The sequence below is a fragment of the Hydra vulgaris genome, chromosome 09 (genome assembly GCF_038396675.1).
Source record: "Hydra vulgaris chromosome 09, alternate assembly HydraT2T_AEP".
NCBI lineage: Eukaryota > Metazoa > Cnidaria > Hydrozoa > Anthoathecata > Hydridae > Hydra > Hydra vulgaris.
Window position 1 is genome coordinate 41,140,001 of NC_088928.1, and position 20,000 is coordinate 41,160,000.

Consider the following 20,000-nt stretch of genomic DNA (forward strand, 5'->3'; position numbering starts at 1 on the left):
AACCTGGCCACGCATCAAGGAGGAGGTGGGCAAGATGGAGGAGATCATTAAGTTTGATTGGAATGAGCTACAGGTCAGATCATCCTTGTACAACATTGCAAGGGAGGCCCTGGAGTTTGCCAAGAGGGCACTGACCATAGAGACATTTAATAAGGGGGACTACATGAAACTTTGTGAGCTAGTTGTCTTCTATTTGGGAGGAGATGTGTTAGAATTTCATTTTTATCAACCTGAGCCTGCCATGAAGCCAGATACAGTTATAGTATATTGTCAATAATTTTTGTGTTTAAGGGAGAGTACATTTTCAAGTTTTTCTTACATATTTAATAATAGTAATATTTTGTTCTAAAGGTTCATGGCAGATGCTCTATACCTGCTGACCCTGAGGATGACTGAGAAGGTAGCCCAAGTGATGAATGAGGAAGAAAAGAAGATGGTAAAGGCAGCGACATTCTTTGTTTCTGTATGTTATGGGCCCTGGTTCCTAAAATCCTATGTGGTGGACAAGTCGACTTCAAATGACTTGGCTGCCTTTAAGTCATCGTTTGACATAAGGGACCACTACCCAAAACTTGAACAGACCCTTCTTTCCAGTATGCAGCGGCGTGCTTGGAATTTAACAGAACAGTTAGTTACTCTGTCCCTAGCTGACGATGTTGACAACGAGGTGAAGAAAATGATGGAGAAGTTGGTCAAGTGTGATGTCCCTGACCAGTTTCATATGGAGAAACCGAAGCTACCGGTTATTAGCAGGTCAACAAAGCTTACTGAGCTGGTAGGTTCCCAGAGCTGGATCTTGTTTAAGGTATCTGAGATCCCTGTTGAAGAGGTGGAGAAGTGGATCAGCGGAGATGCCAGTCAGACATTTGATATATTTAAAAGGTTTTTGAAGTCGATTAAATGTGTCAATGACTGCGCTGAAAGGAATATCTGACTAATCCAGGACTTTGTTGAAGGCTACAGGTTGGACAACATGAAGCAGAACCTCATGCTGGTTGCCAGAGACAACAGAAAGAAGCTGAAGAAGGACCTGACAAAAAAATAACTCAAAAATATTTAATTTTTTAAACTGAAAATATACGTTTTTTTTTTTAATTGAAATTTACAGATATCACTTTTACTGGAACAAAAAATTTTTGTGTGGTGTTTTTAGCCCATTCAGACCTTAGAGAATGGGAAAAGCTTGAGAGGTAATTTTTTTTTTTTTTTATGACACCCTAATATATATATATATATATATATATATATATATATATATATATATATATATATATATATATATATATATATATATATATTCAAAATTTCTAAATTTCCAAAAGTCAGTTATGATGTCATAAAAGTTAAAATTGTTTCTATATCCTTCTTTCATAATGAAAAACTAACCCTAATCCTTGACAAATTTTATCTGATTCATTTATAACTACAGCTTAAGTTAAAAAATGGTACTTAGATTTGTTAGACCATTATTGGATGATGTCCAGTAGGTGTCCAAAATGAACTTTAATTTGATAAATGATGTAAAAGTTATTATTTAAGAATATTTGCAGCATTTGAACTATTTTTAAATATTTAGGTAGTTCAAGTAAACAATGATGGAACTGTAAAAGTTCGTTGGATTGATGATTCAATTAGTAGTGTCAAGTCGACTAATCTTATTGTTGTAGATCATGAGGTATGTGTTACTCAAAAGTGTTACTTTGTGTTATATATGCAAGGAGTTGGTTATATTTTAGTTCTATTTAACATCTTTATATTAAATGGCAGAGCCCTGTATTAAAATAAGAAAAAACAAATAAGATACAGTTTAATTTAACTATTTTAATTTTTCCTACTTAATTTCCTAATTGTACATTTTTTCCTTTATTGTACATGCTTGAATTCTATATATGGTTAGTTACTTGCTGTTCTTCTCCACAATATTTTTGTAAACTCTCCACAATATCTTTGTCGCAATATCTTTTTTTTTCTTTGGTAGTAAATGCTCTAGCAATAAGCTCAACTGTATCTGTAACTATGTAAATCGATTGTAAATTATCAAATGTATTAAGCCCGTGAATAGTTATTTAATTTTATGAGTTTAATAAAAAAAAAATTATGAATTTTTTGACAATTATATTTAAAAAATCTTGTAAGTAGTGTGATTAAATTCTTTTCAAATTCTTCTAGTAATGAAATTATTTTACAAAAAAAAAAGCATTTTGGTAATTTGAGTGTTTGATTATTTTATTTAAATAATAACTTGAATGTTTTGATCTCCAAAGAATAAGTTTGCTATTATTCAATAAGATTAAATTTAAAATTGCTGCCTAAATACAAAGGTCTATTTACCTGATATAGTATTTGTTTAATAAAAATTTTAATAAATATTTTTTCGTGCCAACCGCACATTTTTTTGGATGAAATTTGGATGACATTACATTGAAAACTAATTAAAATTTGAATATTAAATCTTTTTGAAAGCATAACAAACTATATATCAATAGAAAACTAAACAAATAAACTTTTTAATCAATTAAGTTTTTTACACACATTGTTTAACAATAAGAAATGCAACGTTCCTAAAACCATTGTTTTTATGAATAGTAACATTAGATTCAAAATAAAACTCATTTAATGTGTAATTAGAATGTTTTTCTTCAAAAGACTTTTGTAATTACTGAACTAAATACTTATACACTTTTACAAGTTAAATTTTACAGTGTTAACACTGCTTTATTTTAGAACTAAATTCAAAGATATTTTTTTATCAAGGATTTCTCAAGACTTTTTAACTTTGTTATGTGATAACTTTCTATAAATACACAATATGGTATTATTGTTCTTGATTATGAAGAGAATTTATTAAACTTGAAGAACAAACAAATTATATGTGTGCAGAATGAAAGTTTATGTACAAAAAAAGATAAATTATGAAGTATACTCTAAAGCCGTTACCAACAGCTTGCGGTAAAGATTTTTAAAAATTGAAAGCCGCTGTCAGCGGCTTGCGGTAGTGAAAGAGTTAAGTGTAAATTGGTTTTAAAAGTATTACATTTTTTTCTCAAGATGTGAATAATTTGAAGTTGCAGAAAAATGTTCTAGTGAGTGCAATATTGACATTCTGTTAAAATTAGATTAAGATGAGTTCCGAATTTACACCTGAAGATCAATATTTTATGTTACATTAATGTAACATAAGTTCACTAAGTTTACACTAAACTAATAAGAACATAATGTATTAAATAGACCTAAAGGATGAGGAGCTTCTCTGTCTGTTACTTTAGTTTGATCCACATTTACTGTCACAAGTTATGAAAATAAGTGTGATTTTATTTTGGTTTGAATGACGATGGTTGTTAATTGAATCTCTGATAAACAGTTCTTCACTTTTCGTATGTCTCAATGCTATTGCTCAACAACAATGGAACCTTTTGGGTTAGACCTTTCTTTTATTTCAACTCCTTGCAAAACTAGTTGAGTAAAAAATTTTTGAACATAAAGAAACAAGATTAAAAAGATGCAACTTAGCTGAGTGATTAGTCACACAACATCATAGGTGGCCTAAATATGACATCAGTGTTTCATACAAAGATATTTATAAAGAGATTGGTAAAGACAAAAAACAGAATTAGGAGTAAGAAAATAGTAAGTATAACCTTAACAGTGTCATGAGTTAACCTTAGCAGCGCCATGAGTTAATCTTAACAGTGCCATGAGTTAACCATAACTATGTAACAGTGCAATGAGTTAACCTTAGCAGATAACTTTTCAATTGGTTTAATATATAGTTCTGCTGAGAGGCAGTAGTGAAAGATAACATAAGAAAACTTAACGTAAAAGACAAAGTTAAATAACTTTTTTTTTTTATATATATAATAATTTATTACCTATATATTATAATTTACTATATAATCTATTTTTTTTTTACAATATTCTATTACCAATTTTTATATATATATAAATTTTTTTCTTTTTTTTATATTAAATGTTGTATTGGATTTAAATCAGGGCTCTGTGCAGGTCCTTCTAAACCATTTTCATAAAAAAAAAAAGCTTTAATTTTTTGGCAGTGTTTTTTGTTAAATAAAAATCTAAGCTTTTTAGCAAAAGATATTTTGCTCTTATGCATTACTATACAAGGCAGCATTTATAGTTTCATAGATAAATTCTAATTTATCAGCATTTCATTGCATTGAAATGGTGTAAATTGATATAAATTGATAGGCTTGGAAACTTAGAGAGAGTTGATTAGAGAGACATTTTGGTTGGTGACAAAACATTTTTACTCTTTTAGTTAAAAAAAGTATTTTTTATCTATTTAATTTCATTCAAATCTTGCTTTTTAAAATATAATTTATATGCCTTTTTAATGTCAATGTAGCACTCCCTTGCATTTTCTGCCTATATCAGTTGTTGTATGTACTGAAGCCCTCACAGCTCCCTAAATCAGTGCGCTGTCAAAGTGTTGAATAAAAAAGTGATTTTATAGTATATATGAGGCACTATGCAGTAGCATTTGAAAATTTTTGGACAAAAAAGTTTGAATTTTACTGATATTTCAGCACCTACTTCATTAAAGCCAACATAGTATATATCAATTACAAGATTTTTTTAATTTTATGTTCACTATTATGTTTTAACCAAATATTGATTATTTAATCAACATATTTAATTTGCTTTTAAAATTATTGATGAGTTCAAAAAAACACACACATTCATAAGGTACTCCAAGAAAAACTAATGGTTGTATTACAGAAGAGAGTTTGTTTTACAGAACTTTGTTTTTTAAGTCAGGATTTTAAAAACTTGCTGGCTTTTTTATTATTTTTTGTTTTTTGTTTTTTTGTTTTGAAGGGAATAAAGGTTGTCCTTATTTTTTATTACCATATTCAGTTAGTATAATTTATTCAGGATGATGATAATTGGGATAATGAAGTTGAAAATAATAGTGTGTATAGTTTGGATGGGGACGAAGAAGAGTGGGAAACAGCTAGTGATGCAAGTGATGCAACATTTGAAACGGTTTATGACAATATAAATCCTCTTGAAGATATAATAATGCGCTCATTGGCTTCACTTAACACAACAAGTTCTAGCAACAACCCACATGTTGGATCAGTAGACAGTGTTATAGGTAAGATCACATAAACATTAGTATAATATCAAGAAAATAATTTTTAATTGTTTTTCTATTATGTCATGGCCTTGACATTAAACTGATTCTATATTGGGTAATAAGTGAAGCTCTTTATTTATGGTGAAAGTTCTGATGTAAAGCCCGATTTTAATTTTATTACCTTAGATGGTAATCTTTCCAGCAATAATATTACAATAAAAATACTCCTTATCGGCAAAATAGATAATGCTAGGAAGATACCCAGCTTTAGGAAATGCTTACTCCAACTTCATATTTAATTTTAAAAATGGCATAATGAAAGCCCTTCATAACTACACAAGTGTGGGACCATGAACATTAAACTAAAAAAAAAATTGTGTTATTAGCAAAAATCAATTTAAAAAATATAAAATATTTGTTCCTTTTTTTTGTTGCTGAATATATAATATAAATTGAATATATTTTGTATTATTATAATTTATTTTATATTATTATGTGATATTATTATGTAAAGATTTTTTTAACTCCAAATATTTTACAATTGGATAACATTTAAGAGTTTACAAGTTATTCAATAGTTAAGATTGCTCTCTTACAATTAGGTATTAAATAATGACAGGCCCAGTGTCAAGGTTCTATCGTGTAAAATAACTAAGTGGAGTTTTAATTTAATTGGAGGTTTGCAAATTCATTAATTATTTTAGAATAGTTTAAATTACATGCCATATACAGTACTGTGAATAAGTTTTTAGACCACTTGTATAGTTAGGTGTATTTACAATTTTTTTCCTATGTAATTTTTTTAAAGGGTGCTTAAGTTTAATAATATATAAGAAAAGTTCCAAGAATATATTATTTTGAATAAATAAACAAAATTGATAAGGAAACATGAGGGATTTGTTTGTTTATTTATTAAAACGATGTGTCATAACAACTACATCCAAAACAGGATATTCGAAGATTGCTGTTACAGAAATCAGAGAAACTGGCTCCCTTGAAGATAGAAAGAAAAGTGGTAGACCTCCAAAGCTAACAAAAGATGACAATAAATATTTAAAAACCCTATCTTTAAGAAATACAAAAAAAGCATCAACCGAGTCGGCAAAAGAAATTAACACAGCGACTGAAAAATGTCAGCTCTTCTTTTATTCGATGGCACCTACTTAATTTGGGATTAAGAGGGTGTGTTGTAATTCGAAAACCATTATCACTGTGTGGCAATAAAGAAAAACGACTTGAATATGCAAAACAGCACAAAGATTGGGCCCAGGAAATGTTTAATCGGGTTCTGTACACGAATTTGAAAATTTTGAAACGAAAGGACGCCAATATGTTTGAAGAAGAATTGAAGAAGCCTATTAGCCCGAGTGTTTAAACCCTACTATTAAACACAGAGGAGGCTCTTTACAAGTTTGGGGCTGTTTATCTTCATCTGGAGTAGGTGATTTGATCAAAATAAGGGGGCGACTTACTGGGGAACATTATGTGGATATCCTAAGGCACCATGCTGTATCATCCGGAATGAGACTAATAGGTCATAATTTTATTCTGCAGCAGGACAATGACCCAAAATATTGTTCCTGAGTGGCAAAAAATTATCTCCCCAAAATTAGCTCCCCGAAATGCTGAAGAATGCTTTGAAGTACTTCAAAGAGAATGGCACAACAGGATTTTATAACTAACTCGTGTTAATCTATTCCCCGGCAAATATTGGCTGATTGAGGCAAAAGGAGGACATAGTAAATATTAAGAGTTTTTTATGAAGTTTGACATTAAAAAGTTTGTAATTGTTCCATATTTTGTGTGAAATACATGTGTTTTAATAAGTTTATAATTTAGAACTAAAAACTTAAATATTAGAGAAGAATTGTCCAGGATTTTTTGAATATATATATACATATATATATATATATATATATATATATATATATATATATATATATATATATATATATATATATATATATATATATATATATATATATATATATATATGTATATATAACCCTCAGAATTGAACTGACCTCACACATATTAAGGTCGGCAAATAAAAAAATTGGAATTAGTAAAAAATAAAAAACTATATTTTTTACTAATTCTGAGGGCTGCATGTATGTATATATATATATATATATATATATATATATATATATATATATATATATATATATATATATATATATATATATATATATAAAACAATTCTCTAGAAAACAGGCGTCTGTTTACTATTGCTAGAAACCATTGTAAAAAGGTTTTGTCTAACGCCGAGGCCCGCTATTGTCAGGTCATGAAATCGTTACTTACGGAGAATCTTTAATAGTATCAAAAATAAAGGCAAATCTGTTATTCCACCTCTCCTGTATGGTTCAGATTTTGTCACCTCATCTAAAGACAAAGCTGAATTGTTTGCTAAGAACTTTTCATCAATATCATCTCTCAATTCCACTAGTTGCGTTCTACCTGATATAGCTGTCAAACAGGATGATACATTGCTTAACATTCATATCACTCCAGCTTCTATATCTAAAGTGATTTCCTGCTTCTCTTCTACAGCTTGTGGTCCGGACAACATACCTGTTATAGTCTTGAAGAAGTGTTCTCCGGAGCTGTCACCTATACTTTCAAAACTATTTAACAAGTGCTTGTCAGAGTCTTGTTATCCAGAAAGGGGCATTTGTTATCCCTATTTTCAAAAATTCTGGAGAGCAATTTGACTCATCTAACTACCATCCCATTAGTCTTTTTCCTATTATAAACAAGGTGTTTGAGTCTATAATTAACTAACACTTAATCTCTTATCTTGAATCTAATAACTTACATTCTGATCATCAATATGGATTTCGATCTTCTCGTTCTACAGCTGATTTGCTAACAGTAATAACCTGTAGGTTTTATTGTGCATTAGACAGAAGTGGAGAGGTTAAGGCTATCGCTTTTGACATTTCTAAAGCTTTTGATAAAATTTGGGATGTGGGTCTTCTCCATAAGCTTTCTTCTTATGGTGTATCAGATAACATCTTTAAGCTACAGTATGGGGCTCACAGTCGCTGGTGAACTTTAATTCAGGTAAAACTAATTTAATGAATGGTAATGTACCATTCATAATAAGTCATCTATGATTAGTTATCTACCTTTCATCTTCTAGGATTAGCTCTTACTTTCGATCTTTCTTGGAAACCATATATCAAATCAATTGCTAAATTTGTATCTGCTAAGATTGCATTTCTTTACCATGCTTGCCGCTTTCTTACCCCAGATTCTGTTCTTTGTCTATAAATTTCAAATCCGTCCTTGTATAGAGTACTGTTGCCATATCTGGGGTGGATCTTCCAATGATCGTGGCAAAACATATTTGTTGATATACATAACCTTGCATTGAGCATTAGATAAGGTTGAGCTCCATCAACCAGGTTGAGTCTAGGTTTTGGTGCTATCCATATCAGCTTGCAGATGAGCTTTGTCTTCAGCGGTTTTGAGTACGCTCAGAATTTTAGTATCGTCTGCGTACATTTTACAGATGCTTTTATTACTAACGTGTTCAGGTTGTTGATAAATATTATGAAGAGCGTATGACCAAACAGTAAACCTTGCAGAATGCCACTGGTGACTTGTTCCCTGTTGGATGAGGTATTACCAAGAAGAACCTGTTGTTATTTATTTGAAAGAAAAGCTTTAATCCAGTCAAGAACTTTACCTTCAATTCCGTAGGTTTTAAGTTTTTGTAATAGTCTTTTGTGAGGGACTTTGTCGAAAGCTTTGCAAAGTCAAGAAAGAACACGTCTGCAGGAAGTAAATGAGATACGCTGTAGGTTAGAATGTCCATGGTTTTGAGCAGATTCGTGACGCAGGCTTTTTTTATTGATGAAGCTCTGTTGACAATCAGCAATAAGTTTGTTAGCTATAAGGTGCTCCATTATCTTCTCTTGTACCTTTTTTTCCATTATTTTGAATGGTACAGAGGTGATGGAGATTGGCCTGTAATTTGCAGTGTCAAGTCTGGGGCCTTTTTTGAACAGTGGTGTTACCTTTGCCAAGAGCTACAATTTTGGGGCTACACCTTGCTCTAAAGATTTCTGTAAAATAATGGCAAGTGGGGCAGCTACCACATTGGCACATTCTTTAAGCATAAATGGGCATATATGGTCATCTCCAGGTGATTTCAGCATTGGGACAGATAAGTAGTTGTGAATGCAATCACAGTGAAGATAACAGAGGAGATTAAAGCGATTGTGCATTTGATGAACGGTGGTAAAGATTGATCTGATGGTTCAACTGTGAATACAGATTGGAACTGATTGTTTAGTATATTAGCAATGAATGCTTGGTCACTGTTTATATCCCCAGAGGGGGTGAGCACATAGAAGTTACTTGATTGTTGGCAGTGTGTTTGCTATTATCATAGGCGTAGAGACGTTTAGTGTTCTATTTATCGTTGGCTATTTTGTGTTTGAATTCTTTAATTGCAATTCAGGAAAGGGAGAGTTGTAAGTATTTTTGACTAATTGGTGTTGCCATGTCAGAATGCAGTGGCCTTGTGGGGTACTACCAACAGGAGGATCAATATCAATGTGGCTTATTCGATTGGCTGTTTCCCTAATTATGAGTTCTACCGTATTTTTGAATAGACCATTGACTTGGATGAAGGTGGTATCAATAATGTGCTGGTGTAGATGTAGGTCAAACATAATTTCAGCAATTTTTGTGCCTAAACTAGTTTTGGCGCCAGTGTTATTGATCCAATGGTCATGCCATTTGACATCAGGGAAATCAAAGTCACCAGTAGTTATTAAACCGGTAAATTTTTTGTTAACCATGTCATGGATATTTGCATAGGAGATGTTTTACTATTTCATCAAAGTCCAAAGTGTTATTGGTAGATAGGCAATAAATGCAGCTAATTAGGAGAGATTGATGTGGAAGTAAAATATAAAATAAAAGTTTACAGCTATCTTTTCTATAGATGTTGTAGTTTGGAAGAGTAGGTGCTGAGAATTCATCAAGTCAAATTTCAGTGGTAAAAGTCATATCATAGTTGTAGTGGGATGTTGCCAAGGCAAGTTTGGTTAGTTTATTGGGGTGTATAAATGTGGCGTTAATGTAGAAGCAGTTTAGTGACGGTTTGAAAGTGGGAGATGGCAAGTTGTTGATTGTGGGAAAACAGTCATGTGTTAGATGTTGCAGTTTTTGCCATGTTGGTTTGGGCTGCTGCGAGTGCTTCTTTCCAGTTGACAAAAAAAGGTGCTTTCCAAGCCTTTTGAGGAAATTGGTAAACTCCACTGTGGAGTACAAAACAAACAAGCTGGTCAAGTTTACCATTTGCTTTAAGGCCGTTGTTGAGTTTGTACTTTTAGTTGTTTAATTTGTTGAAAAGCTTGATCTGTCCATATGAATCCAATTATAAATACTTCATCGTTATCCAGATTTTTGGCGATTGCTAGAAAACTGTTGCGAGTTTCATTGGTTTCAAATTCAATAATTAGAGATGTTGGAGCTAGTTGTAAGAGTACCATGGCAGTGGAAGTTGTATATGTGCTAGTGTTTGGTGGCAATTTGTTGATTTTGTTAGAATTTGAGAATTTGATCAACTGCGGAAGCATTGGTACTGGTTGTGTTAGAAAGCCCGATAACGATTGCTTTCTTAGTTTTTAATTGTTGAAGCCTGGTGTTTAATTGTTGAAGCCTGGTGTTTAATTGTTGAAGCCTGGTGTTTAATTGTTGAAGCCTGGTGTTTAATTGTTGAAGCCTGGTGTTTAATTGTTGAAGCCTGGTGTTTGTTTTTGCAGCATTTATGACAGCATTGCTAGTGGCTGACCCTGTTTTGGCTAATTGCGAGGTAAATACTTTATATTTGGTTGAGACTGGAGCGGATGGATGATCTGCCAACAGTTGGCAGTTAGCAAATTGAATTTGCAAGTTGGTATTTGTTTTTTTTGAGAGCTGCTACTTATTCAAAAAGTATTGTGATTGTAAGCAGCTTTGCCTCCTCCAGGACCTTTCTACCCTGAATAAAAACATGAAGATAACAACAAGATAGTGTACCTTGTTACACAGCCAAGAGTACCAAAGAATATTTATAACCAAATTAAAAAATGAAATTAATAATGCCTCTCATAGTTGTTTTTTTTAATTGCTCACAAAAAATATTTATTTGAATAAATTTTTACTTGTCTAAACTTTATTGTATTTCTGCACATAAATATCAGGCCTTGTTTAAATAAAAAATGCTTAACACATTAGCCTAATGTGAATTTGACATCATAAAATTTTCTTTATTTTTTTATTCTTTAAAGACATCAACTTTTTTAAATTGCCGCAATAATATTAATTACTGCAAAATGAGTTAAATATTATTCAACTCATTTTTATTATTACTATTAGGAAATGTTTATTTTCTTTCATTTTTTTTTTTTTTTTAAATTAAATAATTAAATTTAATATTTTAAAGACATATTTTTAAAAATATTTGATATAAACAAATTGTTTTTCTCAACATTTGTAAAAATGAATTAAAATATGTTAAATTTTTTTAAATAAATATTTCTTAAATAATCACTTAAAAAGTTTGCAACTAAAAATGATTTTTTATTTTAAAAAAATTAGCGAGTAATAAATACAAAAATTACGTTAATTTATCTATTTTATTTATTAAAAGTTTATTATTTTATTAAAAATTTTGTTGAGAAGGTAAAGATTATCTTTCCAAACACCATTTGTTAAAATTATATCGTTGTATATATCGTTTATTAAAGAATAATTGCTGCGCTCTACTTGCGTTATAAAAAAAAGTTTAACTTACATTTTGTGCGAATTTTTGATACAGCCTCAGAACACATTTATTTAAAATTCAATTTTGAGTTAAAAAAAAATGTTTTGGAAGGAAAACTGAAAAAAACAATTGCAATAAAAATGAGCTAATTTTTTTTTAAGAATAAATAAAATTTAAATATTGAATAATATTTAGTAATATTTTTAAATAAATTTGACAGCTTAGTTAAACCCAAGCATTAACTTTAATTTTAATAAACTTAAATATATTTCTTTAAATCAGAATTAATACATATATATATATATATATATATATATATATATATATATATATATATATATATATATATATATATATATATATATATTAAATCAAAATTACATTATATATTTTTTATTAGAATAAAATTATAGATTTTTATTAAATTTGTTTTAAATATATATATATATATATATATATATATATATATATATATATATATATATATATATATATATATATATATATATTAAATCAAAATTAAATTATATATTTTTTATTAGAATAAAATTATATATTTTTATTAAATTTGTTTTAAATTAAATCACATATTTTTTATCAGAATTAAATTGTATTGTAATGATCTTTGCTTCAAGATTAGGGATCGTCTATAAGTTATGCAATGCAAAACTTATTTTAAAAAATATAAGTAGGAGATCATTTTGCTCTTTCACATTGGAGTTTTTGCTGGGCTTGAAAGGTTGTTTATATACTTGGTTTAATTAAAGACTCTGCGAGGGAAAACTTTTAATCCTTTGTGTTTTGTCTATATGTTTAATTTCAGGTTACATAGTCTATGGAAAATTCCTTAAAGTATTGGTGTTTTTCAAGCAAAAAATTCGATCATTACAATAAAAAAATTTTTTTTATTATAAATTATTTATTATTATATAGAAATTTAAGTAAAAATCGCTCTAGGCATATGTAACCCATTTTTAAATTGCCAGCAATTTAACTTAACACTGTAAAACAAGGCCTGTATATATATATATATATATATATATATATATATATATATATATGTATATATATATATATATATATATATATATATATATATATATATATATATACATATAAATATATATATATACATATAAATATATATATATATATATATATATATATATATATATATATATATATATATATATATATATATATATATAGATCTATAGTTTGTTGGCTTTGGGAAGAGCGGAAGGAAAAAAGTGATTCTTATGCCAACACATACGTCACTTTTAATTACTTTTGACTTTCGTCCAACATTTTCGTGTTGGACGAAAGTCAAAACCATTAATTTAATTACAAATTAATTGTTATATAAAAAAACCACAAAAACGCAAATTTAATTGACCAGAATGTTTTTAAAACATTCTGAATGTTTTTAACAATATAAACAATGTTTTTATTTTTATTTTTTTAATAAAATGTTTTTATTTTTATTTTTTTTACTGTAAATCATGCGCGGAGTGTCTTAATCTTATAGCCTGACTCGGAAGGGAGTGCTGCTACATCGACTGACAAATAGCCTGACTCGCAAGGGAGTGCTGCTACATCGACTGACAAATAGCCTGACTCGCAAGGGAGTACTGCTACATCGACTGACAAATAGCCTGACCCGCAAGGGAGTGCTGCTACATCGACTGAGGTTTTGGTTGGGGCAGGCAGTCTATCATTATTAAAGAAAAAAAATTCCGGTCTTGGATTTTAATTTTTACTTTTTGTCAACAAAATATGGAAAAAACTTTCGGACAACATCTAAGGGTTCTATATATATATATATATATATATATATATATATATATATATATATATATATATATATATATATATATATATATATATATATATATATATATATATATATATATATATATATATATATATATATATATATATATATATATATATATATATATATATATATATATACAACCCGTAGATGTTGTCCGAAAGTTTTTTCCATATTTTGTTGACAAAAAGTAAAAATTTAAATGCATGACCGGAATTTTTTTTTTTATTAATTGAGAGACTGCCTGCCCCAACCAAACCCTCAGTCGATGTAGCAACACTCCCTTGCGGGTCAGGCTAAAAGATAGTAGATGTAGCAGCACTCCCTTGTGGGTCAGGCTATTTGTCAGTCGATGTAGCAGCACTCCCTTGCGAGTCAGGCTATTTGTCAGTCGATGTAGCAGCACTCCCTTGCGAGTCAGGCTATTTGTCAGTCGATGTAGCAGCACTCCCTTGCGAGTCAGGCTATTTGTCAGTCGATGTAGCAGCACTCCCTTGCGAGTCAGGCTATAAGATAGTCGATGTAGCAACACTCCGCGCATGATTTACAGTAAAAAAAAATAAAAATAAAAACATTTTATTAAAAAAATAAAAATAAAAACATTGTTTACATTGTTAAAAACATTCAGAATGTTTTTAAAACATTCTGGTCTATTAAATTTGCGTTTTTGTGGTTTTTTTATATAACAATTAATTTGTAATTAAATTAATGGTTTTGACTTTCGTCCAACACGCAAATGTTGGACGAAAGTCAAAAGTAATTAAAAGTGACGTATGTGTTGGCGTAAGAATCACTTTTTTCCTTCTGCTCTTCCTAAAGACAACAAACTATATATATATATATATATATATATATATATATATATATATATATATATATATATATATATATATATATATATATATATATATATATATATATATATATATATATATATATATATATATCTGTGTGTATGTTACGCCTAAATTATGTATCATATATAAATTACTTGATGAGTTATAGGGTTGAATCAAAGAACAGCTGATTATCTGAATAAGCTTAGTCAACAATTTGCTCGAGAAAGTTCTGTTGATAGTACTACCAATACTGAAAGCTCTATAAAAGGTGTTTCAGAAGATGTTCAAACATTAGATGTTGAATCTGGGTTTTTACAAAATAATCAAACATTCAGTCAAACTATTAACGGTAATTTTGTGTACTTTATTAATAAATAAAACTAAAGTTGTTTATTAAGTGCTTGATTGTGTTTTCCTGCCTGCTGGAAAATGGCATCTGTGGTTTAAAACTCTAATCCAGAATTTTTCCCGATCCTGAGTGTTTCACAGGAACACCTATGATTGCATGCCATTATATGACCAGGCAAATCAGATTTTGTTTTGACAATTTGACCGCGGCTATTTCAAAAAACATTTCAAAAATACGCTGAATAAAAATATTCTGAATTATACCTTAGGTGAAATAAATTACATTGAAACTTCTTAACAAACTTTTTTATATTAGCGAAACACTTTTAAATTGAGTAACAATTTACCGATAATGATTTTATTTTAAAATATCATTGACAGTTGTATATGATATTTTTAATTTATATATTGTATAAATTATTTAAGTATGCATTTTTTTATAATAAATGTTATTAAAAAGTTAAAAAAAATTATTTTGTCTTTATAAAGATGACTTTCAAAGACAATGAAAGTCTCTTTAATGAATTGTAATCTAAGATTCATTGAAGTTAATACATTTAAAAAAATAAAAAAAATTTCGTTGAAAATAAAAGACAAATGTTTTTGAAAGCTGTTACAATTTAAATAAGTTTGATCTTTAATGCTTTAATATTATTGAAACGCTTTTTAATGAAGTAACAAAACATTTCTAATGAGTTTTTATATTAGGTTTTAATAAATTATTATTTTTATTTTTTTATTATTTGTACAATTATGTATTTTTTACGATTAATGTTAATATTTTGAAACAAATTTGAAAAAAAACAAAGTACAATTTTTGAAACAAAGAATGAAATAGTTTTTTAATGCATACTTATTTACTAGTTTGCATGATATTTGTGCGGCCGTGGCGCAGTGGTTAGAGCGCTTGCTATATAAGCAGGAGATCCAGGTTCAAAACAAGCTTTGGAGATATTTTCGCGTCACGATAAGGAAGGAGGCGTGAACTTTCTGGTTAAATGCACTTCCATGGTGCTCTGTGACAAGACTGTTAGGTCTTCTTGGGGCACCTAAATAAAATAACAAAAACAAAAATTTTTATATTAGTAAAAAAAACACTATAATTTAAGTAAAGTGTGAGTATTTTTTAAACAATCGATAAAAGTAAATTGTCCTCTTTATTTTAAGGTTTTCCAATGATATTATATAAATATTAATAAAGATAAAAAAATTATTCTGAACGTAATTAAAAATATTTAAATTAATAATTAATTTAAATAAACTAAGCATTTTAGTTTGTTGAGTTTTGTTTTAGTTGGTTGTTTTTTTTAATGATCTCTTTTGTTAAGAATTTTTTTTTCTTTTTTAGATAAGTTTTAGCGCATTTTTAATTTTTGAAAACATGTTAAAAGTCGTGGTCAAATCGTCAAAACAAAGTATTTTTTGCTTGGTCATATAATTGCGTGCAATCACATGTCTTCCTGTGAAGCACTGTGACTCATATGATGTACAACCTACTTTCTATGTCTTCAGTTAATTGTTTCTTTGCTCTTTAACCCTATTCTTTAATTTCTAGTAACATCCAACTTAATAGTGGCTACTTGCAGCCTTGTTGAGAGTGAATTTGGATAAATAAATAAAAAAGTTATTAATTTAGTTTATATATTTGTATACTTTTTTTAGGTTTTTCTTCAGTAGAGTGTGTTCCTTCATGCCACCATTTCTTCAACAATGTTCTTGTTCCAACAAATCCTCGTACATTTAATGCAGCTGTCATAAAAGAAGTTAAAATGATCAAAGCGCACTTGCCTTCTGGTATTATTGTAAAAAGTTTTGATGATAGAATGGTGTGTATTTGCTTTAAAGTTTAAACTTGGTTTCTCATATATTACAAACTTATTATTACCAAATGAGTATATTCTATAATTGTTGAATACATGACTATAAAAAAAAAAAAATTGTATAATTAAAGCTTAGATGAAAACTTCTATTTATAGGATTTGTTCAGTGTATTAATATATGGTCCAAGTGGTACACCTTATGAGGGTGGCATTTTTTATTTTGATATGCAACTTCCTGAGAATTATCCAAATGTTCCCCCACTTGTTCATTACCATTCTTACTGCACAGAAAGACTGAATCCAAACCTCTATGAAGAAGGAAAAGTGTGTGTCAGTCTTTTGGGGACTTGGTCAGGAAAAGGAAGTGAAACCTGGACATCTAAATCATCACTTCGTCAGTTATTGTTATCTATACAAGGTATTTAATAAATTAAGCTAATTTCGTCCTAAATTTGAATAAAATTTGATACTTTTGATGTGCTGAACTTTTTTAAAAGTTTTTTAAATTATTTGTTCTATATTTAAATTATTCTTTTTAGGACTAATTTTGTGTGAAGAGCCTTATTATAATGAAGCTGGGTATGAAAAGCAGAGGGGAACTGATGAGGGCAAAGAAAATAGTCGCATGTATAATGAGATGGCTGTAATAAAAAATATGCAAAGTATATTACGGCTAACTGCAAGACCCCCTGAAATATTTCTAAACGAAGTGACAAGTTATTTTCAAGAAAATCTTCCACGGTACGTTTTACTTTTTTATGATTGTTGCTATTATCTGTAAATATGTATCGAAGATGATGGTGTTGTAATGAGTTTATTAATTGTTGAACTAAAAAATTACATATCTGGATAAGTGCAATTTCAAAATATCTGGATAGGTGATCTGCAATTTAAAAAGTTCATCAATACTTTATACTACATATATAACACAACACATCTACAGCTTTTTTTCAAAATACCTTAAGCTAAAAAACTTAAAGTTGACTTTTTTTATTAAGTATGCTTTTATTAATTTAAATGGATATAAACATTATTGAATAAATATATTTGAAGAAATATAAGAAATCATAAAAATCATTAGTTTTAAAAGGGTTTTGCTAAGAATTTTTGGTATTTTTTTTTTATTTATTTGAATTTATCTCAAAATACTTAAAAAGCAACTTAAGGTGTTTTGAAAAAAACCTGAAGACATACACACATAGGTTTGGGTTCTTTTTTGAAATTAGATCCCTTTATAAAAATAGATTTTTTTTTTAATTTGTTTCTAAATTAAATAATATGTTCATATTCTTTATGTGTACACAATGGTAACTCATTAACATGTAGTAGACAGCCATTTAAATGAACTCTTCTTTTCAACATATATTCAAGACAAGCCACTAAACAACTATTTTTACCTAAATAATATAGTACTATAAAAATATATAACTTAAGAGATTTATATATAATCTTTTTATATTTTAAGTCAGGTGCTTTAGGGGGAAAAGATATCTGTACTAACATTTGTGTTGTCTAAAACTATTGCCTTGATACTTTCATCTCTATTAAACTCCTGGAGGACATCACAGGTAATATCAGCAAGATCTTTTTCTTTATCTATTGCTTTAGGATTTCAATATTGATTTTGCAACTTGCCTTGGTCAAAAAAAAATATTTTTTTTAATGAAAAATAGAATTATACACACAATGATTGCAGGGGTTGAATTAACTCAAATTTAAACAACCATGAATTTTTTAAAAAAAGCGTCCCCGCTTCTTCCTCTCTCTCCTTTTTTTTAATTTTCTTATTTTTATTAATTGTAAACTTAAAATAAAAAAAACAGTGCAATGAAATGGTTCCATGGTTACCCTTTAACATCAATTTCTCCATTAGAACCTTTTGTTTGCACTGTTTTTTGTTGTTTTTTTGTTGTCGAGGGAAGTGATAAAATAGAGTTATCAATACCTCCTATTTGGAACTCTTCTTTAGTTCCAATTTTCTTTTTTTGGACTTTTAAATATCTCTTCCTCTTCCAAATCTCTTCTATAGGAACTTAAATAGTTTTTTTTTGTACTTTTAAATATTATTTTCAATTAACTTACAGCGGAATACATAGTATTAATTATATAAAAAATATAAAAAAATCTTTCAGATAAAAATAAAAAATTTATGTAAAGTTTAGTTCATGCTAGCAGATTGAACAGTTTTTTTCAAAAATAATTTTTGTCCTAAAACCTTTTGGTTAAAGGTTTGATCTTGTTTCCATTCCAAGAAACACCATTGTTATAAAATTTTAACAGTTTAACAACCAAACTTTTTTCAGGTAATAAAAGCAATTTGGAATTGCAGTGAACCAAGTTTCATTTAAACAAAACGTTCTTTGAGTAATGTTATTTTTATCTTTAATAACTTCCTAATCTCTCAACTTGTAGTTGCAATATCACCATAATTTGCTAAGCCTGTAATAGGGTGGTCAAGAGAATTTTGGTTACGTTTTTTTAACAGCAAATGTCATAATATATTCAATAAATGATAACTTTATAAGTTGATAAGCGGCTGTTTAAAGTTAGAATTTTAAATTCTTTTTTTTTAAATTCTTCTTTTTAAAGTTCTTAAGTAGCTTCCACTAATCTTAGAACTCTTTTCACCAAAAGTTTTTTTTTTTTTTTTGGGAATCTAATTACTCCAGCTTGAAGTAATTCCCAGAAATTGTTGGTACCTACTCGTGAGGGTTGCCGACCTCTGACATTCTGGTAAACTAGTAGCTCCAGTGATTCCCACTTGTGAGGTGCCACAGTGCTCTTAACTTAATGGCTTCTTGGTTTTTGCACTCTAGTCAAACATTTTTGTACTTATCAAATTGCTCTTTTAAGTTGACAGCTGTTTACTAATCGCACATGTGCCAGTTGTCTTTTAACATTCATAAAAGCAGAGTGCATCCATGTTGGACTTAATAACAACAAGTCAATTGTTGTTAAGTATACACAATGATACAATTAGAAAGAATACATTGAACACCTAAAAAATCTTTGCGAACGAGCAGTTAGTTCATCTTAAATGAATGTCTTCAAAGAATTCATATTATAACTATGTTAACCAGCTGCCTTGTTTGCAGCTTATGTGTTACCATAGAAAGGCTTGATGCAGCTCTTGTTTGTCATTTAAGATATATTACTGTGTTTACATTCTTATATATAATATGAATTTGACAAGACTATTTTTTTTTGTATTTGTAATAATATAAACTTTATCATGATCATGAAATAAATTGAATTTATGTATGTATGTTTATATATATATACAGTATCGGAC

At 28.8% G+C, this 20,000-nt stretch overlaps 1 protein-coding gene across 1 annotated transcript in view; it reads left to right on the forward strand.

Annotated features, from left to right (window-relative positions):
• LOC100203835 ((E3-independent) E2 ubiquitin-conjugating enzyme) overlaps positions 1–20,000 on the forward strand; it is a 67,448-nt gene that overhangs the window by 44,912 nt on the left and 2,536 nt on the right. Inside the window, exons 10-15 of the mRNA XM_065805738.1 lie at positions 1,577–1,675; positions 4,894–5,116; positions 14,707–14,889; positions 16,551–16,714; positions 16,865–17,126; positions 17,248–17,449. Of these exons, the coding sequence (XP_065661810.1) occupies positions 1,577–1,675; positions 4,894–5,116; positions 14,707–14,889; positions 16,551–16,714; positions 16,865–17,126; positions 17,248–17,449 (1,133 nt within the window). The remainder of the gene's footprint in view (positions 1–1,576; positions 1,676–4,893; positions 5,117–14,706; positions 14,890–16,550; positions 16,715–16,864; positions 17,127–17,247; positions 17,450–20,000) is intronic.